General features: G+C 39.3%; 1 protein-coding gene and 1 long non-coding RNA gene across 5 annotated transcripts; one reads left to right on the top strand and one right to left on the bottom strand.

The window, feature by feature from the left end:
* Positions 1-963: 963 nt before the first annotated feature.
* AP1AR (adaptor related protein complex 1 associated regulatory protein) lies at positions 964-17,620 on the bottom strand. Of its 4 annotated transcripts, none has more exons than XM_083459339.1 (10): positions 17,188-17,620; positions 12,369-12,417; positions 11,707-11,733; positions 11,213-11,238; positions 9,906-10,002; positions 9,171-9,269; positions 5,779-5,828; positions 5,373-5,446; positions 4,758-4,886; positions 964-3,800 (listed from the first exon to the last, which is right to left on the bottom strand). In XM_083459339.1, the coding sequence occupies exons 1-10, from the start codon at positions 17,265-17,267 to the stop codon at positions 3,535-3,537; spliced, it is 897 nt and encodes a 298-aa protein (XP_083315465.1). In that variant the 5' UTR covers positions 17,268-17,620; the 3' UTR covers positions 964-3,534. The 4 variants fall into 4 exon arrangements, with proteins under 4 accessions (XP_083315465.1, XP_083315466.1, XP_083315468.1 ...); XM_083459340.1 differs by lacking the exon at positions 17,188-17,620 and adding an exon at positions 16,890-17,092; XM_083459342.1 differs by lacking the exon at positions 11,213-11,238 and having other exon boundaries at positions 17,188-17,611.
* A 45-nt stretch (positions 17,621-17,665) lies between these two features.
* LOC310686164 lies at positions 17,666-22,375 on the top strand. The gene is made up of 3 exons (XR_014515728.1): positions 17,666-17,750; positions 20,166-20,285; positions 20,376-22,375. It is a non-coding gene; the product is annotated as an uncharacterized lncRNA (long non-coding RNA).

Below are 22,375 nucleotides of genomic sequence, written 5' to 3'. Positions count from 1 at the left end.
CCGGAAGTGTCTGCGGACAGCGCTGGCTCCCGGCCTCTAGAGTGAGATGAGCGCACAACCCTAGAGTCTGGCAAGACTGGCCCGTACGGGCAGGGGTACCTTTACCTTTAAGACAGCTAAGTGCAAAGTTTTTGAATTTTAGACTGAATTCTATCAAAAGTTATTTTACCAAGTTCTGTTTCTTCAGAGGTGGAGAACTGATGTGAAAGTTCCAAAGAACCACCCTGCTGAATCAGACCCAAGCCTCATGTAGTCCAGCATCCAATTTTCCACTTTGTCAATCAGAAGTCTATAGAAAGTGCAGGAGCAAGAGAGGGCAACAGCTGCCTCTTGATACTGGAAGAAGTATAAAATAATTGTGATTAGTAGCCATTGATAAGACAAATTCCAGAAGTATAAGGCTGATTGCCATCCAAATTGGAGTCTCTCACTACAGTCCATAGCAGGAAGAGATTAATTTGCCCCACCTTTGCTCTTCAGAATTCTACCAGTCCAATTCCACCACCAACACCAAACCCACTGGTAGTGGTGGGGAAGCCACCAACTCATATATACCATGCAGGAGTCCCCATTTGGTCTGCAAGTCTGTTTTCCCCAAGCCATGCCCACTAGCCCTATGCCTGATGAGGCGAGATACAGGGCAGGTAAAGATGCAACTCCTGCCAAAAGTAGGGTTTGCAGGTGCCAGTCAGCTGCATGTGCTAATGCATGCCTTTGCCCTTGCAGTATTAAAATCAACTGATTGGGTGGCTCTGCTGACCTGTCAGGGAACTGGGAGAAGCAAGGAACTTGTCCATCAGCTAGGCAAGCCTCCTAACCCCATGACCTCTGGGAATGGCACATCCCTCAGTTATGGTAGAAAGCAAGCTTTTTGCCTGTGTTCATTTTTCAGCAGAGCAGGCAATTCTTGCATTTCACTTCACTTTCAGGTACCAGTTTGAACAGGTAGTATCAGGCTAGTTCTGAAGTGTGTAAAAATTTATTCACAGCTTGAGAAATTTAAAACTTTAAGGATTGATAACATGAAAAAGTCAGGAGGAGACAGTAGCGCATGTCAAAACCAAAAATATACATCTGAAGTGTAGAAATCTTATAATAAAGCATATTACAGGCATTGCAAAATGCAACACTTAAAATGAAAATATATTATGCAACAAAGCTCCCAATTACGAAATGCAATATATTAAGAAAGGATAAGCTGTTTAATGTCATATGTACATGTGGCCAATATCTTTGTTAAACATAAAAGGCACAGGGAGAGACAAACCAATCTATAGTGATCCTGGCATACTATATGGGTTAAAATAACTATAAACATTTGATAATTATTTATTGCCACTGACCACTTTACATCCATATTATTGGGGCAGTGAATAAAATGTATAAAAGGCAAACATTTGGAGTCTGTAATGAAGTATTATAAATTAATCAAAGATAGTGAGAGCAAGAAGAGGTAAAAGGAGCAGGAGCCAAAAGAAAGAGATTACTGATAATAATGGTAATGAAGGCCTCTTACAGGGCAATAGAGATAGAGATGTTGAGTCTGAGAGTAAGGAAAGTAAATGCTGTCATTTCCCCCTCAGTTTATGGCCATAACAAAGGGTGCTGCCATTGGTAGCAAAGCTTCAGCAGGAGACAGAGCTGCTACTAAAGTTGATCAATTATTTTCTGTGCTGCTGCTTTGTGTTTCTTTGCCCTTGAGGCAGCTGCTTGTAAATATCTGCAAAAGCAACCTCTCCATTTAGGAAGCTAGCAAGCAGAAATCCCTACAAGAAGAAGGAAGTATTAAGAAATCATGTAAAGCAAGTATTCTTGCTCTCTGATTGACTGTACTGCTGAACTCTGCAATATTCAGATTTTCCATGAACCTAAAATCCACATGGCAGACATGTACTGTGGTGGTTTATTAAAGAGCAAGTACCATTTCAAAGCAGCCTTCTTTTCTGGGGGGAAAGAGGATATAGGAAGATAGAGGCTTTTCTGCAGTGCAGAGTCATGGGTGCCAGAACAATTCTAACTGGCACTGAGGATCTTCTCTTTAGAATTAAAATCCACAGGACAATTTTTAAGAGAAATAAAATATTAGGCAATATCATCATCATCATTCTCCAACATATTTCCAGCAATAATTAAACTTGATTAAGTTACAGATTTTGTCACTAATCTTAATTAGTTAAATGAATGGAACTTTCACATACCAGGTAAGCTTGGACTGGAATACTAATTTGCATTAATACAGCCACAGAAATTAGTCATGCTTTCCATCTTCCATATCAAAAGAACACTATGTTCGAGTTTCCGATATTAATATCAGTATTCATTAAGTTAGCAACAGTGAAACAAAATTATTTGTGCACAACTTAAAAATATATGCATCTTTTGGCATTTCAAGTTGGTAGGGAATCTGAACCTTTGGTTCTGTAGAATCTAAAGTTTTACTTCCAAAAACCAGCCTTTTCATTTCCAGTGTTTTAAAACAGAGATTCTTTCAAAGTTTTCTAACAATATTCACTAGCTCATTACTGCACAAGAACAATAATGTATTAAACGATACTTTTAAAAACCTTTTTAAGTGTGAGAGGCATTGTGCTTGGGAGGGATCTGGTCAGTTTCATGAAGTCAATAAATAAAAGGGTTGAAGATCAATTTCACATGTAAAATTTCATTTCTTCTTATCAGAACAAGTTGAACAGAAAAAAATAATACCTGTAAAATTGTTCTAACATTCAAGTATTAAGGTTTTAAGTACTTCCTATATAAATTATTGTGCCAATGTCAATACTTAAAGCAAGTATGCATAAGTGAGCTGAATGTGGCTCTTCAGACTTCTCTATCTCGCTCTTGGGACTCTCTCAAAGGCCACGTTTCTCAACAGCCCTATTCCAGTGCTTTTGCCTGGCAACAATATATCCTTGAACTGTGATAATGCCTCTTGCTTACCTGGATGGACAGACTGTGTGCGTCTGAGCACACATAAATTCTGGTTTTTGCATGGCTGTTATGTAGACTGCCGAACAAGGTATGTTAAGCCCTGCCCATTTTTGCTTCTGGCTCAACCACTACTGCCATGTGGCCCCTGAAATGTTTCCCATGAGAGATAGCCCTCAGGCTGAAACAGGTTGCTCATCCTAGATTCAAAGAAATTAGAAATACAGCTCTAGAACCAGTTCGTTGATTAAAACATCAAGCTGCGATTTGTCATTTAGTGCAGACAATTGTGTACTAAAACCCAACAATAGACACAACAGAATCACTCAAGTATTTTCAAAGAATTTCAAAGGTAGATGATAAAATTGCACTTAAAATTCTGAATTCAGATAGCAAACCATACTCTTCATTCTTTTAACTGACATAGTTTCCTTTTTCTATAGGAAATCTGGAGCTCAGTTCACCAAGTACTGTCACTGTGCAACTTCCTTATTTTAAAGGAGGCTGTGCAGCAGCAATGATTGGAGGATTGTGCACAATACAGATTTGTAGGTTTTTCCCCAACTTCAACCATTTGGTCAGATAGCCAAGGGCCACACAATTTCATTATCTGTCCTGTTGGTCAGTATCAGATTTTTTTTGGTCTGATGCAGACAGTTCTAAGACGGGGTTTACAAAGCCAGCATACTCAGAGTTGCCATTATCATCCATTTCAGCACTAACAAAATCATTCTCCCATTCCAAACCATTAGAATCATCAGATGCAGAAGTTGGGTTACTTCCAGTTTTCTTGCTGCTAAATTTCAGTGCTGCTCGAAGAATGTCTTCTTCAGTTTTTGAGCGTTCTCGCAATGGGACCATTCTGTTCATGCCTGCAATTTTTTTAAAAAAAACCTGTTTAAAAGCAGTATACTATATTTGGGAAAAAACATGCATTTGACTTTCAATAAGAGATGCATCCTGAATTAAATAGCAGTCAAAGAAATATATGATTGATGAGGTGAACTGGCTCTCTTTCTTAAAGGTATGTCCAGCTTGTTTCTCTATGCTGTATTTTAAATCTTAATTAGCCCCTGTAAAACATTTAAACGCTTTTCTGTGAATTATAAATCACAGGCATCTTTGAAAAACACACTGCCTTCTGAGTTTGCAGAATACAAGTTTCTGTTTAGGCACAGTGGAAGTGAAAAAACAGTCACTACATTATTGCACCTGAATAGGAAAGAGTGAAGTAGTAGCAGGCCATTAGCACTTCCCTTCAAAGACATTGCAGCAGCAGCAGCTGATTACTACTACTACTACTACTACTAATACAACAAAAACCATCAGTTCATTCAATAGCAAAAACATTATTATGCTAGTTTTGCAAAGTTATATCTGACATAAATGTAAAAAACAGTAATTCCATAATGCAAAAAAGCAAGTAGTTAAGGCTGTCAAGGTCTCATAAATTTGCTGTTTAAATCTAAAAAGAACCCATCCTGCAACAGAAGTAACCACAATTGCAAGAATAAATGGAAACAGGGGAGTAACTAATTTCATATGACTGCATTTGTGTTTTATTCAGGTTTTTACGTTAACATTGGCTTATTCTGGCAATTCTACTTCACTTAACCAAACCAACAAAGTTATATTCATCTCCCAATTACCAGTTTCCACATTATGGAAGCAAGATATGCAACTCTGAGAGGAATAATGAAATGGGATTTCACCCCACTCTGTGTTTTTTAAATATCCCAACAGTATCTATTTGCTTAGATGTTCAAACAGACCTTTGGTATTATTTATATGCTTAGGTCAGCAAAATCAATATAGCACAGAACAAATACCTTCTTCATCTTCCCATTCTAAATCTAAGGAATTACTGTCATCATTTCCACTTGTCGATTTGGTTTTTGTCATCAAGTCACAACTGCTCTCTGTATTTGGTGTCAGAACAGTGGCATCTGAGGACAGCCCTGTGAGCAAAACACGTATTTATACTTCAAATATACCAGCACCATTAAACAATACACCAGCCCAACAGCTTTTAGCTTTAGTAATATTAAAATCTGCAAAATGCCACACAACTATTATCTAGAAAATATATTGTGGCATTTTGATTGCACACATGCCAAGCAACATTCTCTTTAATAAAGACATCTACAGCAGTAACCCTAGGATATATATATATATATATACCAAAATGTCTTGACACTTTAAAATAAAGCCTGCATATGAAAATAATGGGTTCTTATTGCAGATCAGTAGATGTTCCTCTAGGACGTTGAATAAATTTTTAAGAAAGGGAAGTGAATTTTGAATTGCTGTAATTGACATATGTATAGTGTGCACCTACATGCAAGATGTGTAAGGGTTTTCAATACCCTTTGTAGTATTTGAGCTACTTGGTAGCAGCAATAAAAGCTGTGGCCGAAGAACATCCACACAAACAAAATACTTACTGCTGCTCCGAAAAGCTTCATATTGTAGTTTTACATTCCTCAGGTAGGAATCAAAGTCTTCTTCTGTCACTGAGCTGTGAAAGAACAAACAAGTTACATCAAGGAGGACCAATTTCAGAACCAAAGATTGGCTTACAACACCAACATATAGTTTCCTACATTTTGAATGTGATGGGTTGGAGCCAGTGTAATAATATTCCTACTAGAGGAATGGGATGTGGGAGAATATTTCTTCCCACTTCATTCTGTGAATTTGCAACCTACAAATTTATAAAGGGAACAAGGGTACATCCACCTGCTGCTTCAAATGAATTAAAAATTGAAGTTGTTTCTGCATTAAAATTATACAGAAATTTCAAATTCCCTGTCAAGCTAAATATTAAAGGCTCCTGACTGAATATCTTACCTTAAACCGTCTCCATTGCTTGCCACTTGGGCTCTTTGCAGTCTTTGTTGCTGAAATTAAAAAAAATGAACATACGTTTCAAGAAATAAACTCAAAAGAATACAGCTTAGCTTAAACTCTCTAGTTCAAGCCAGGTATATGAACACACCTACTCAACAGGACAGTTTATATGCTCAACTATTATGCCTGTCTGCACAGTGCCTGATTGTTTCTCATTAACAGCAGAATGAGGCTTTTTTCTCTATGACATTTCTATATTGCCTTTCCATAAAAATATAAACAAACTGGAGGGTGCTCAAGTATCAGACTGAGCAAATCCCATGACCTTCCAATAAAGTTGAAAATGTCTCACAATTTTATCCTGCTTCCTAACTTGCAAAAACAAATTTCATTCTGTTCTTGGTTCTTCTAAACTTTTTATTGGCACTTGTGACTATTTTGCAGCAGCTAAAGAATGAAGGAGGACTGGATAAATAATGCCTACACAGGAAGCTGTCTTATATTGAGTCAGAACATTGGTTGAGTATTGTCAACAGGGACTGTCAGCATCTCTCCAATGTTTCAGATATGAGCCCTACCCAGACCTGCCTAGTGATGCCAGGAATTGAATCTGGGCCCTTCTATATGCTAAGTACATGGGTTACGCCCATATTGGGGGGGGGACACATGTGTGAGTCACATGGCACACCTGGCCCTATCAGGCCTTGGTGCGCCATGTGATGTCACATGCGTGACACCTTGGGTCTCCCGCTGGGCAACTACAGTGATAGTACCTATGGTACATGTTCTGCCATCAAGCTACAGCCCTTCTCAGGTTTGTTTGTTGCAGCGAATGCATTCCTAGTCATTCTAGAAAGGACAGTACCATAAGGATAATAAAATAAAATAAAATGCATAATTTAACAAATGTAGAAAAAAAGAAATCAAAGACATTTCATCAGCTAAAATATTGATGTTGGATAACATTTAGAAGCAGTCTAGTACGTGAGGCTGCATTTAACTATGTCATTTCTGATGCAACCAACACCAGTTACAGAAACATCAGTGTGCTGTTTAAAACATATTTTAATAAAAGTGTGACACAATTGCTGGGAGAAATAAAACGCTAGAATACACTTTGCCTCCCATAAAAATAACTACACTTTTTCTTAAAGCATATAGACCAAGCTATTGTTGTTTTCTTAACTACTGGGCTGACCTGACAAAGCTGTCCTTAAGATGTTCTGTGGTCTTTTATGAAATCCTAATTAAGTGCTTACATTTGGATGCAGTTGGTTATTAAATTACATAGTCCAAAAACCTTTTCAGCGGCTGCCAGAAATCCTGGGATGCAACATAAATACCGAGGATTTATTATTATTATTCCAAAATACTAATCCTTTATACACCATAAGGATCTGGTATTCCACTCACCTTTGCTTTAGAGTTCCTAATTGCATTGAAACCACTTCCTCACACAGATCATGCGGCAAGAAGTTACAAGACTTAGTATTATATATGGCCTTGTTCAGACTTAGCTCTGCTGCTCCAACAAACTGGTTTGCTGAAATATGGATGACCAAGAAACCTGAATGCTCCATCTTGCCCTTGTTTATCTGGTTTGGTTGGAGACTTAGGTGTTTTTGTTAAAGCAGTTTCCTGCAATGTCTCATTTAGGAAATTGTGATTCTGGAGGCAGAGCTTAAACCACAAATTTCCAGCTTGATGTTATGGGACACTGTTACTTAATAAGACGTCTCCCTCTTAAGCTGGAGATACAAAGAGAAAGGGAAGGCACATGCACTCTTTACTTAACACTGTTAACATTGTTAATAGTTAATATATTTCTGAACACTAAATAGAATGTTTGACTTATTGCCATTAGTTCATTTTATGCAGGGGATCCCTGCCCAGTGGAGTGAGTGGGAGGAACCATTCCTCTATGACTCCTCTCTCCTCCCACTACAGGACATTATTGATTTCTGATGTATTCCAGAAATCTATCATTAACATCTTTGCACAAAATTTCAATAATGCTTCTCTATGAAGAATGATGACTGCTAGGCATGGAGTAAAAAGCATACAAAACAAAGGAGAACAAAAACCCCGAAAGCATCCCCACCCCGCAAAAGGAGAAAGTGGTAAAGTTATATATTTTTAAAGTTATTTAAAAATTATCAACGTGAATCCTCGTCATTGATATCTACTTATGTGGTATTATTCTACCCTCCTCCAAGGACACTAGGGGGGTGTACATGGCTCTTCCCCCACCTCCTGCTCAGTGAGGCAAGCTGCGCTAAGAGTTCATGACTTTCAAGGTTGAGTAACTGAATTCAAGTCTCTCTGGTGCTCTAACCCGGGATGGGCAACCTACAGCCCTTGAACTGCATTGTGACCCTCAGCCCTCTGCAAGTGATCAGTTCAGACTTCTGGCAAGAGTGGTATCTCCCTGCTAGGTAGTGGAGGAGAGGAAAGAGAGAAAGAAGGGAATGCCATCCACTTTTACTCTGTCCCTGTACCATAACTGATTTCGACCCCATACACACATTTGGCACATGTGCCACAAACAATTACCCCAAAGAGGAATACATCTCTCAAAAGAAAAGAAAAAAAGGGCACCCATCCCTGCCCTAACGATTTATCATTCAGATTTATCATATAGGTTCACTTGCTTTCAAAGCAAGCTTAGTATTGCAGGACAAGATCCTTATCCTAGTAAGGGGTCAGCAAACTTTTTCAGCAGGGGGCCGGTCCACTGTCCCTCAGGCCTTGTGGGGGGCTAGACTATATTTTGAAGGGAGAAAAAAGAACAAATTCCTATGCCCCACAAATAACCCAGAGATGCATTTTAAATAAAAGCACACATTCTACTCATGTAAAAACATGCTGATTCCTGGACTGTCCATGGGCCGGATTTAGAAGGCGATTGGGCCAGATCTGGCCCCCGGGTCTTAGTTTGCCTGCCCAGGTCCTAGATTTTGCCAACCTATCTCAAACCCTCATCTACAGTTTGTAGTGTGCTCCGACGCAGTAAGTTCACACTGACAGTTATGATCCAGAATAATTTTAAAATTTCACTTACTTCCATAAAATTGACAGATTGTCAATATAATGAAAGGATTAATGATCCTACAATCTTCTGCAAGATTGACTAGCCTGCAGTTAGTATCTTCAGAATGTTTTAAGTAACTGGCCAACTGTTATCTATTCACCACAGGTTCAATAGTAGAAACGTATTAAATATATGTTTATTAATGTCCTATATAAAATATTTGATACTCTGCTCAAGAGATTAAAGGAATTAGAAACTACTAAAAGAAACTTGGAATGTTCTGTTTAAGATAGCATGTGAAACTAAGCAAGATACACAACAGGGGCTCTGATACATATATTTTGGGGTCTTCTCCCCTCACCTCCAAGAGCTTTCTCTGCTTTGCTGCCCTGGCTGCTTCACGCTGCGCAGCATATAAAGTCTCCTCTTCTATTCTTAACTTCTCCTCTTGTTTGGCTAACTGTATATGAACAAAATAGTAAGGATTAACAAAAGAGAACCTAGCTATCTTTCCTATGAAAATAAGTGCACTAAATTTAAAGGAAAAGTTATTCATAAAAATACAAAACACAAAATTTACTGGTGTGATTAAAAAAAGAAACTATTTTCATACTATCTTCCATACTATCTTCCAATATCAGTTGTTATTTGAATTAAGCATATTAACTAGATAAATTAAAATCTTCTTTAAAAGCAATTTTAGCTCTAGGTATTCCACTGATCATAAACAGAAGTCAGACATATACATAATTTAAACCCAACATTTACATATGTTCATTCAAAGAGCCCCGCTAGATTGGAAGTACAAAAATAGGGTGTACAAGTAATTTGTGCATGATCTGTTAGCATTTCCTTTTAACATTCAAAACTACCCACAAGTGGAAGCTTTTCTACTAGCTTTGTTCTCCTCAGCACTTTTCTGTTTCCACAGAGAGAACTCTAACTACTGTACTGCAGCTTTATTTTTTCTTCCATCGCATCCTGTTAACGGTGTTGTTAGACCTAGCTTGCTCTATTCACCATATCAAGCTTCCACTTTTGTCAGCCAGTTATTGGTATAGACAACTGTGCATACATGAATGGTTACTATGCCTACCTCTGACAGAAGTCTATCATCTAATGTTCTTTGTTTTTCAGCAATGGAATTGTAGTGCCTTCCCCTTAGATCAGCAATTTCTTCTTCAGTCAAAGGTCTGGAGAAAAAGGAAGAAAGAGGCTGCCCACTTGGCACTCTGCTCCACCAGCTTCCTCAGCAAGCTGTCATGGAGACTGTCTCCAACGGCCAGATCTATCCTTCGCTAGATGTTTCTGCTGTCCTACATGATTAACTAAAATATTCCAATATTTATAAAACATACAGTACATTATTTATTTTCCTTTTTGTCTGCATATTTTTATTTAGATTGTGAAAAGGGACACATACATTACAGTAGCAATTCTTACTTCACAAAAAATAAATGATAAATTACGGCGATTTTAGAATTTATATAATTTATTAGCTTTATATACTGCCCTTTATCACAAGATCTCACAAGATAAAAATATAGGGTGAAAGCACATATAAATAGTTAAAACAAAACCAACAAAACAATAGCCTCCCTCCTCCCACAAACACATTTAAAAGGCTGTAGAATATTAATCAGCCAAAGGCCTGGTTGAAAAGGAATGTTTTTGCCTGGCACCTAAAGATATATAATGAAGGTGCTAGGGAAACCTCCCTGGGGAGAGCATTCCACAAATGGGAAGCCACTGCAGAAAAGACCTATTGTCATATTGCCACCCTCTGGACCTCATGATTTAGCTAATACATATTAGAAAATAGATATTAATATGTTGATAATTGTTCAGACTAGAGAAATTGGGACTACAATTGACTTACCAAAATAAAATTTTAAGAAGACATCAAAAAGACACTGATTTGGATTTTAATGATAGACCTCTCTTGCAAACGAAGACAAATTCAAAACTTTGCTTGGAATTTATTTCATTGGAATATTTGTAGCTATTTTAAGCCACAGTAAAGGCATTATACACAGTTAACATACACATTTTAACACACCCAAAAAGTGACAAACATTTGTATTTACTTTATATGGATGCATGGTTCTTAGGGGTAGTGATTTAAAAAAAATAATTACAATTTTGAAACTGCCTAATTTAGCTGATATTATACCTATTCAATATGTTACTGTTTATAATTTTAAGAAACAATGCATTTTTAGAGATGGAAAATTACCCAGCCACCAATCTGTCCATTCAAAATGCCAAAAGGCACTCTGATAAAGAACCTAATATTTCAGGCAAAATCACCCTGCTAATAGGAAAAGTAGATGATCAGAATGATGAAACAAGGTGAAAATAATAGTGGGTGGGAGAGAGAGAAAATATGTTATAAATACCCACCTCTGGTTGCTTCCTGGACTCTCACCCTATTAAAAATTATCAAGAGATACCCAATATTAAAGGCTATAACAATTGTATTATCATACTATCTTTGAAATGGAACTGATAGATTTGTTTTAACAAGCAACCCCACCATCCCTTTAAAAATTAGAAATTAAATATATGGATCCATCTGTGATAAAAACCCCTGTCTTTATACGTTTTGATTCAATGATCTGTAACTCCATCTATAACATATTGGCAACATAAGAGTTAGGCAAAGCTGTGCTTGTTTGTATATAGCCCTGCTCATAGACAGTATTGGGGAACATGGTTTTCAAAGTAATTATCAACTCATTATATAAAGAGGCTGTTTAAAAAACTGTTTCTTTCCATGTTTTCCCAATTTACAGCCTTTTAGGTTACCCTTGGTTCAAAAATGCTTTAGAAGGCTAATGATCCACTTTACACATAAAATTGTTCTAATGACCTTTCTTTATCAGAAAGCTACTTACCTCATCGCTTTCCACTAGATTCTCAAACTGTAAGTAGACAGAACAATATTTCAATTAAACAAGTATTACAACTAAAAATGAACATATATTTAGACATATATCATCCATGTTCTTGATCTTATTTAAGTACCTATGCAAACTCAGTGGGCACTTACAAAGTTTTGGTAAAAACAGAAATCACACAAACACGCCCATCAACTTTGTTATTGTATTTCTTATGCTATTAAAGTAATTCTATGGAGGTCGGACAGGCACAGGGAATAATTGCCACTTCCGAAGCCTTGCTGGTCTTGTGCTGGCAAAAGGTTATGAAAGCTTCTCACTGTGCAATGAACTTTTACCATTTTCCCTCCCATCTATTTTAAAGACAGGGAAAATAACCACATCCTTCTTCACCTGTGGAAAGAGAAGTCTGCTAGATCCAACCACCACCCTTCACGTGGACACAGATAAGTCTGCTGGATCCAACCACCACCCTTCACAGGGACACAGATATTTCTTCTACTCCTAGATGCCATATGTTTAGATACAAAATGCATCCAATACTTGTATCTAAAGATATTTCCTTTCACATATTTCAATTAGGAAATGTGATTGTTTTTCTCCTATTAGTTCCAAAATGAAAGCAGCAGTAAGTTTTGGAATTGAAAGCCTTTACTCACCTCTATAGTGAAGTGTTCTCCTGTGGCACAGGTCCTGAAGTACTTTGATCTAGAAAATAAACCAACATTTACCACAACATTAATTAGTATTATAACTGAAGACTTCTTAGAATAGTTTTCTCTGTTCTCAGAAACTTTCAACACTACAGTTCTGTATCTTTTAAGAGCTGTTTATAGCAATGTGGGTTTTCTAGAAACATTTTTCTGATGAGTGATCTAATTTAGAATGTTTACTTTTGCTTGTATTAGTCAATAAAATTAAAACAAATATTCCATAATATTTTTTGTCCTCAAACACAACAAGCATTTGAAATGAAATATTTTGAGGGATATTAAAGTACACTTCATGTGGTTCAAATGTTATATTAAATAGACATTTTTATTGGAATGCCCTCCATTTGAAAAAAAAGGTCTGACTTTCATCCAGGGCATGAGAAATGCAGCAAGGGACTGGTGTAAGAGTGGAAACCAATTAGATTTACAGTATGGCATGGGCAATGTAAGCACGGCCTTGTTATCAACAACAGTATGGGCACCTATTATGCTTGTTTATTTTCAAAAGGATTAATCAATATTATGGTGATGATATATTCACTTATCACTTTAGGCAGAGTACTATCACATACTGCGGAATGACAAACCATGCATGGAGTTCCACTACAACTGGAGCATCAGGGGGAGAGAGGTAATTTCCCCCAACTATTCCTTCCATGTGCAGCTCTCTGAAAGGCTGTTCTGGAGGGTTGGGGGACCTATTTGTACAGTAGAAGGTGGAAAATATACTTCTTCCCCTTCCTCCAGCAGGAGCCTCCCCAGGATTGCAGTCTCTTCTGCAATAACTATATAAATGACCTTTACAATAATGCTCTGGATGCTAAGAATATGTACAAATGTAACCCTTTTTAAAATAAAAAATGATAAATAATAAAACATATTGCTTTTTGTATGTGGTAGCCTTAGGTACTCTCCAGGTAGGGCAATAACAGTAAGCCCAGAGCTCTAATTATAGATATATTCCCAGAAGCATTATAAGAATGATGTTGTGATCCCTCTAGGAATAAAGTGGAAGTTAACAATGAGAGCACAGAAACTAGATCTGACCCACTTTCTAATTATGCCTGCAGCACACAGACAACGAAACTTGAACAACAAACAATTTAAACAGAATTTCTAGAACCACTGGCATTAAACCACTTTCTACATGAATAAACAGAGATTATATTTTAAAAAACATTTTAGTGAACCCTGTGATGCTTGGATAATTTACATTAGGTTTATAAAAAAATTCAAGACATATTCAGAACAAGCAGCATGGAAATGTATGTAAGGTGTATTCTATATAGACTAATTGTTTCACTCAATCCAAATATACATACTAATTAATGGACTGCATGTTATTATCATAGGTGTCAATGTTTCCCTTTTTTAAGGGAAATTCCCTTATTCCAAATAGGATTCCTCGCAAGAAAAGGGAAAAGTTGACAGCTATGTATTATTATTTATTAAATACATATACAACCCTTTATCAAAAGATTACGGAGCAGTATACAGTATAGGGTGGTAGAACAGGGGTTCACAAGATGTGTGGCCCAAAGCACTAACAAGAAACGGGTGGATTTTTTAAAAGGCATTTTTTTGCTTTTTGAAAAGTTCACTGTTTCATATTTCAAGTTTTCCAAGGTCTTAAGGGTTAACCCACCTTTAAACTAATAATAATAATAATAATAATAATAATAATAATAATAATAATAATTCTTCAGGGTAATTAAGAATATTGCAGAATATCCACCACCTGCAGTTTAGTAAGCTGCAGACATTGATGTTATATGAAAAGTACACTGATGCAGATTAGCCGCAGTTCTCTGGCCCACTATAAATTTTCAGAAAGGCCTTGGCTGCTGACAGAAAGGGTAAAAACACTTTTCTCCTTTACTGCTTTTAGAGCTGTGGACAAAGCAATCCAAATCCATGATCCACTGCTATGGATGGATTTTTGATGGGCTGAATGTGTTTGCCTTGCCAGACTTTGCCAGCAAGGAGTCTCTGCTATGATAAAGCTCTCCACTTCTACTGAATGAAAGCACAGGTGGAAGTTTCTGCCAGCATAACCCCCCCCCATGGGTGTTTTAGGAGCAGAGTTGGCCAAGGATCCACTAGATCCTAAGCCAGTACAATTGACAGCAAGTTGTGCCAAGCAGCCCAGTTTGAGCCTGTCAGCCTTGAGCTGGTCCAGCAAAGATGCATACTTTTCCTGCCCCTACATGTTTGCCATGGCAGGCAGTTCTCTGGATGTGGCAGTGCTCTGCTGCTCCAATAAGCCCTGCTGCTGTCTCAAGAAGTTAGGATTTTGCTCTCAAAAATGCTGTACTTTATGCACCTTTGTTGTAATTGGCAGACCTGGGGAAAAACATGGACATCTTGTTGTCTGAGCAACTAAGTAGCCTGCTATTGACATTGTCTCTTACTCATCCATATGCCTACACAAATTCAAACTATGCAGAGCATATTAAATAAGCTAAGGGGGAAATCTGGGCATAATACTCAGACACCAAACAAATCTAGGAAGTGTAAATTGGTGAGATTATTCCAAATCCCTTTGAGCGACTGACAGTTTGTTGTATTAAAATATTACAGATTTTATGTCTATTTTAATTTCTGAGGAAGGTGGGTTGATAGAACAAGGCAAACTGTTGCAGTTCCTGACATCACACCTTCCCATTGTCAACATTATTTCCTAGAAGATTGATTGCAACACTTAGTTTCTGTGAATTCTTTAATGTCATATCCCCTTCTTGAAGTAGCATCTAGTACACTAAAGCATAATTGCTGTCTGTTTGAATGTCACAGTGTCTGCAGTAAAGGCAAACACAAGGGATGAAAGCTTATAATGTACTCACAGGACCACAAAATAGACCTTCAATCTATGCTGAAACAAATGTTTCTCAGCTTAAACCATCTCTTTCCTTCTTAGTTATTGTTTCAATCAAATTCATGTAAACATCAGTCAAATCGTTTTTTTAAGGGAACCTAAGCCAGTAGGCTAGTCAACAGCAACCCTTAATCAGGGATGGGAAACCTATGCACGTCTAGTTGCTGCTGGACTACAACCCCCCTCACCCCTCCCATTCTGTCTGGCTCTGATAAGATTTGCCTTAGATGAAGCCAATATCCAGATTTGCTTTGCACTGCAATCCTATAGATGTCTACTCAGACATATAAGTTCAATGGAACTTACAGTTGTGTATAAGATTGGATTGCGAAACATGCATAGAACTGTAGTATCAACTTTTCTATTGCTCCATTTTTTACTACATTTTGGAAAACTAATTATCCTTTATTTATCCTCCTTGCCTTTTACAGTAGGAATTCAAAGAAACCTACCACAAAATACAGTTATTTAATTTTTTTCTGCCCTTGTGCATACAGACCTTTGCACACACTTTTTACATTTATCCTGCAATCCTGTGCCGATCAACGTGAGAGTGGGATCCACTGAACTCACTGGGGCCTGAGTAAATCTGCATAAGATCAAGCTCCATGTGATCAAGCTCACTGGGTGGTTTTGCACCAGTCACTATTTCTCAGCATAACCTACCTCACATGATTGTGAAAATAAAATATGGGGGAAAGAGAGAACCATATATGCCACCTTGAAGCCTTTGGAGGAAAAAAAGAAAATATAAATATCACTAAACAAATGATAAACTGTAGCACAGAAATTCCTATCCTTCCCAGGATTGTTTTATATCTCCTTCTTACTGCTACCTTCTTCTGGATTAGTAGTATCACAGCTTTGAACCGCAATCAACACCATTTTACAGCATTTACAATACATTAAGATGAAAAGTTATTCTGCTTTTCTTTTGTTTACTGCTACAAGTTGTCAGTGTGGGGCTGGGCTATCCATGTAAAGTTGCAACTGTCCTCCATTTGAGATTGTGACTGCCAAGCTAAGGGCCAGCAGACTCTGAATTCTTCTTGCATTTTTTTTTCTGTTGACAGATGGAGAATATATCTATCTACTGTATACAAGTATAAGCTATACTCTTGTCAGGAGAACTGATCTGCTTCTCTTCCCCCAAGTGATGTTCTTTCAGCTATGGATAAATACTAGAGAACCTTGAGTGACAGCAGAAGCAATCAGGAAACACTGACATTTCATTCTTTATTGAATCCTTCCTATGGGGGAGGGGTAAACAGCCCATCAGCCTGGAGGTGAATCTATTCTGGCGCTGCGTTTTCCCGTGACTAACCATATACTTTTGAAAAACAGCCACACAGCCGACTCCCCACTACCATTCCACCCTCTCCAAGAACTGGGTTAAGCTGCAAAAACGGCACCTATAACTTTTGCGACAGATTCCTGTTGCTATAATCTCGCATTACATTAGGCAGGAGAGCATGAGAGGCCTGCTGGATCACACCGAAGGTCCATCTCGTGAGCATCCTGTTTCCTCATAGAGACCGATCAAATGCTTCCGGGGGGGGGGGGGGGAGCCGCACAAACTAAAGAGCCCTCACCCCGCTGTTGCTTCCCCGGCAGCATTCAGAGATACCCTGCCTCTGAACATGCAATGTGGAGTGATGGCCGTCGCTAGACTCGCATTCCTCCTCCCTCCATTAACACCTGAGGCAGCTGCCACGTCTTGAGTGTCAGCCTGAAGGGACGCGAGACTCCGCCGCTGAACCGCGAGGCAACTCGCCCTACAATCCCACCTGGGCACTGCCTAAACACCCCCCCTCCACCTCGAAAAGGTGGAGTCACAGCCAGCCAGCCAGCCCTGCCCGTCCCGCCTCCTCTTCCACGTCCCGTGCTTACCCTCCTCCTCGCTGGATCCGTCCCGCTTCCCGCCTCGGGAAGAGCCAGCAGCACCACTGCGCCGCCCAGCTGTTCCCCATGGCATGCTGAGGGGTGGGCGCGTGTGCGCACGCGCGCGAGGGCCACCAGCGTCCGTTAAGTCACCAACCGCCGCAGCAGCGCCAAACGACTATGACGGCGGTCCCTCGGCAACGGCGCCGCCGCCCAACGGCCGCCGCGAGCTAGGTAAAGAAACGGCACGGCGACGGGACCCCCCCTCTCTTTTGTTTATGTGGAGCCACACTGTCGCGCGACCACGAATTAAAAACGGAAAGCGCCCCCTCCCCCTTCCGCGCGGAGACTCCGCTCTGCTCCGCCCGCCTTCGCCGGCCCCCTCACACGCTGTGCTTGCCAGGTCGGCCGTCGCAGGCAGCCTCGGGCCCCGCCCCCTGGCCCCTCTCAGGCCCCGCCCTCCTCATTCATGACCGGGAGCGAGGAGGCAGATGAGAGCATGCGCAGATGGGGGGGGGGTGCGCCTCCTGACTCGGCTGTCTATCCGTGCGCTTTTACGCGCCGAGCCAAAGGTGGGAGGAATAGTGACTAATGCGAGTCGGGTGGGAATGTTACCGTGGCAATGAGCTCAGCGGGGATAGCGGTTCCGGGAAACGTTTGAGCAAAGCGGCTGCTCTTCACGGCCGTGCCTAGAAGATGGCTCAGTCAGACCCCGAATGTATTTCCAGGGAGGGACAGTGGTCAGCCCAGTATTTTTATGCATTCAGCACCCACCCCAATTTAGCAACTCTATTCTGGATGCGGTAATGGTGATGATGGCGATGGTGGTTTCTCTAGCCCGTGTTGAATTGTGCATTAGCTAATAGCCTCAGAGGTCCAGTAGGCTGCTGTTTGCAAAGTTAGGTCCAAAGCTGGACCTTTACTTAGGCGCCTCTCGCTGCTTTTGTTTTTGCTGCTTCACTGTCTTCCTTGCCCATTTCTGTAGTTTTGGAATGAGTAACGCAAGGTTTGGAATGAGTAACACCTTAGCGTTGGAATGAGTAACAAAAGATGAAAAAGCAAATACGCCTCTGTTTTGGAACGTTTTGGCTCCCGAACGCTGAAAACCCAGAAGTAAGTGTTCCGGTTTTCAAACGTTTTTTGGAACTCAAAAGTCTTTCGAGGCGCGTTTCTCTTTTTTCCCCATTGAAATTGTTGGCAGCCCTTTGATTTTCGCTTTTCGAACGTTTCGGAAGTTGAATAGTCTTCCAGAACGGATTACGTTTGAAAACCAAGGTTCCACTGTACAAGGCATTCAGTTAAATGTAGCTAAGACACCACAAATGCTTCATTACAGTCCTGTACTGGCTTAGCCACAGCTAAACCATAGTTTGAAGTTTCAACTTAATAGTTGGTGGGTTCAGATGAAACAGTAAACTATTTGCCAAGAACCCAGAAGTAAGTTAAGAAATTGTGGAATGTAAAGGGAGAATGAGATAGCTCTTAAGCCCATGGTTTGTGCCAGTTTGTGTACAGAAAGGGAAACCATGGTTTGACATTTTCTGAATCATACCAGACTGTAGCACATGAAGGCTATAGCGAATGAGTGACAGCAGGGCAGTCTCTTTTCTTTTTTTGCTTATGTTATTCTATTGTTCTGTAAAGGGCAACTCATTTTTTAACTTCTGATTTTTATTGGTAACTTCAAGAGGCAATCCTATGGCAAAATCCATTGGTATGAGTAGCTTAGAAAGCAGTGGACCTCTGACTCAGTTGGCTGATTCCTGATTCAGTTGGGCTCAGCCAGCATGAAGCCATCAGTCCTGGCACAGTGTAAGTGGCTGAGCTGAGGCCAAGGTAAGTTTCAAGAAGGGCTGTTCTGCAGGCATAGTACGGGCCCGACCAGAGAGGAGGGCCATAACCAGGATCCCAAGACTAGTCATCTTGGTCATGTGACCTGGCAACCCAGCCTAGAACACTATTTTCAAGGCTTGTTTTCCCTCCACCAGGCATGAGCAGAGCATGTGTCTTGTCTGTGGAGCTGTCTGTCTGTTTGGTTGTAAATCTTTTTGGTTGCCTGGGCAAGATAAAGTGAAAAACAAATTTAATAATAATGAAAAAGTGTAGAAATAAAGTTCAAAGAGAATTACATAGTGGAATTTCCTCCCATGATAATTTGCGTTGGAATTTACACTTCAATAACACATGAACACATTTGTTTACAAGGAGGCAGCATAGAAGCAAATCATAACTGACATATGCTATATATTCCAAGGAGTCCCCAAAGAAAATTGAAGGGAGAATGCCATCATACATTACCTAGCATGTGTCAAAACACTGGTGTTTTCAGGGTTTGCTTTCATGCACTGCTGCCTTTATTTTGTATTATTTTCTGATTCAACATATCCACTGAGCATTTCAGCTAAGAACATGGCAGCTTTGTATGGCAGTACAGAAATCTGAACTAACAACACCTTGATTCAAAAATTAGCTGGTATTAGATAAAAAGATACGTTCTCTACTGAATAGCCTTTTTTTAAAAAAAGGACCTCACAATGCCAGGTGTTAGATTATAAATTATTTTGAACAGTTTCTAACACTCACCTTGTTATAAATCTTAGTACCCTGCATATTGCAAAAGAAAGCATTTTTTTTTTTTTAATGTAATGCTCATTTGTGGGCAGAGTGACATTTTATTTATCATAAAATAATGAATTTTGTCTGCAGTTTATGAGTGGGGAACAAAGACTTACAGTATAAAATGCTAGGTCCAGTCTTACTGCTAAGCACACCATGATAGGCTGCTTATGGCAGTACCTTGCAAAGGTGGCATTGGATGATACATGTGGGTGCCAGAATACCTTATCAGAGCTTAAAGCTTGTTTGATATTTTACTGGCAATATAATATATTTGCCTAGAGTGAGGTGAAGTTGAGAGAACATTCTTAATCCAGTTGGTGCCCATTTTGCATGTCTTAACTGCTAAGTCTTGTTTTTGTTGCCGTTAGTACTAACATTCCCCTGGCTTCATATTTCGTTGCTGAGATAAGATGCCTGAGTCATTCCTTCAGGATCATAATTGGATTAAGAGAACACATCGTTTCCAGGATTCTCCACAGGCAATATCGGTATAAGACCTTTCTTTATTTACTGTAATCAGCATGCTCTTACTTTGTGTTTGAACCAGGAGCTCACTGATTGCTCTTTTGTATGTTCAGAATGAAACATGGAGAAAGGAAGAAGTCACACATGTTGGGTTCAGATGCACAAAAGTTCTCCATGCAAAAAAGATCCTAGTGGACATAGAACCAGGCCAGACTATTTGACCGTCTACCCAAGTTTCTATAACTGGCAGGAGCTCTCCATGGTGTCATGGAGAAACCACATCAACAGCTATCTAATCCTTTTAACTGTGGATGGCAAGGCTTGCTCAATAGAACCTTCTGCTTACAAAGAATGTGCTCTGCCCCTGAGCTTTCATCCCTCTGCATGGGAGAAAGTAATGTCTTCTCTGGTGCAATCATTCCTTGTGCCATTTTCCACTGGATTTTAACCCACAGTTTCCATGCTTTTGGAGCACACCTGAAATGGTTAGTCCCTTAACTCTCATATTAAAAATAAATTGATCTTAAAACGACCAGCTGGAATAGGGACATATCAAGGTGGTGCAGGAAGGAGCCAAATCGCTTGATTAATTTGATGTAATCTGCAAACTTGGCTTCCATTCTTTGACTTGCTCCTGATTCTACACTACAGTCTTTTGTAAGAATTACTGTACACTTCCCCCCATTGTCCATCTAGTCCTTCCCTCTGCTTCCCGTTTTTTTTACCCATTATTTTCCTAGTGTGCCTACTAAATGTTAATTCAGTGCTAGGTCATGTTAGAGTAGTGACTATCTGAAATACCCAATTTTGAAAATGTTTCCCTAATTATAATTTTCTTTATTTTGTATTTGCTTAGTACATAGCTTGTATAAATTAAACAAGACACATCTGGCTTCTTTTGCAATTAGTTTGATGTCAACCGAATTTTCGGTAGATAGATTGGACTACAACTACAAAGGTTGACTTCCATGGTAGAAGAAAGGTAGGATATTAATATACTAAATAAATAAGTTATTTTGAAAAAGACACCTGACTAGCAGGACCTAGACTGCCAAACTGATATTTCCACTGAATGCCCTCAACTTTTCTTAACAGTCCATTGTTTCAAAGGAATGTCTTATCTGAGGGAGGTCAAACAGGTAGCTTGTAGCAATGTTGGAGCAAGTAACACTTCATTAATTTAGAGTCATTGCACATAAATCACAAGGAATTCTATTATGCGGATCTAAAGTACTTCATTTTAGATTTTAAGTTGGCTTGCCACCCCCCCCCCCCCATTCCCTAGTCTGTGCTTTAAAATATGTCTCTCGTTTCTGGTTCACTAATGTTTCAAAATGAGCAGAGACTTTGTGAACTGAGATTTACAGTGCTTCAGTGTTCTACTTAAAATTATTATTTTGTGTAAAGTAAGTGTTCTGAGCCAAATGAATGAAGAAGAAAAAATACACTGAGAAATCTTACATTCCACACCTCAAATCTTAGATAATAATTAAGTTCATCTGTGTCACCCTCCCTTTATTGTCTTCTACACAATACTAATAGCCATTTAGGTGTATTTTTATTTTTTAAAAATCTTTGGGTTCCAAGACATATGTGTGCATTGTGAAACTTCTGAGTGCAGTCATATTTATCTTTATTCTTAATAAAAGAAACATAAAGGCAGCTGGTACCATTTTGTAGGATGCATTTAGTCTAACAGCATGTATGTACAGTATTGGTCTTCTTACTGAGTTCAGACAAACCAGTAAGAGCAGAGTTGAACACAAACCTCTTCCTCTCCGCTGAATGGCTGCCAGATTGCTCCAGGCCAATTTTTCCCAACCTGGTACCCTCAAATATTTTGGACTATAACAACAATCAGCTCCAGCCAGCACAGCCAGATTGGGAAATGATGCTCCAGTCTATTTCTTAGGATGCACAGCCTCTAGGGAGCCATTGGCATGCCAGGCAGTGAAGTAAGAGTGAAACACATGACACTAGATTTCACAGTGTCCAGAAAGATGAGGAAGTCTTCCCTTCAGAATGGAAAGACACACTGCAATACGGAAAAGCACTTTGCTCTTAGGTTCATTTTTGAACTTTCCCCTTAAAGAGATAACCCTGAATCTTTCAC

The sequence above is a fragment of the Podarcis liolepis genome, assembly GCF_965112155.1.
Source record: "Podarcis liolepis genome assembly, chromosome: 9".
NCBI classification, from domain to species: Eukaryota; Metazoa; Chordata; class Lepidosauria; order Squamata; family Lacertidae; genus Podarcis; species Podarcis liolepis.
Note: the sequence above shows the minus strand (reverse complement) of the source record. Positions and strands in the feature narration are given on the sequence as shown.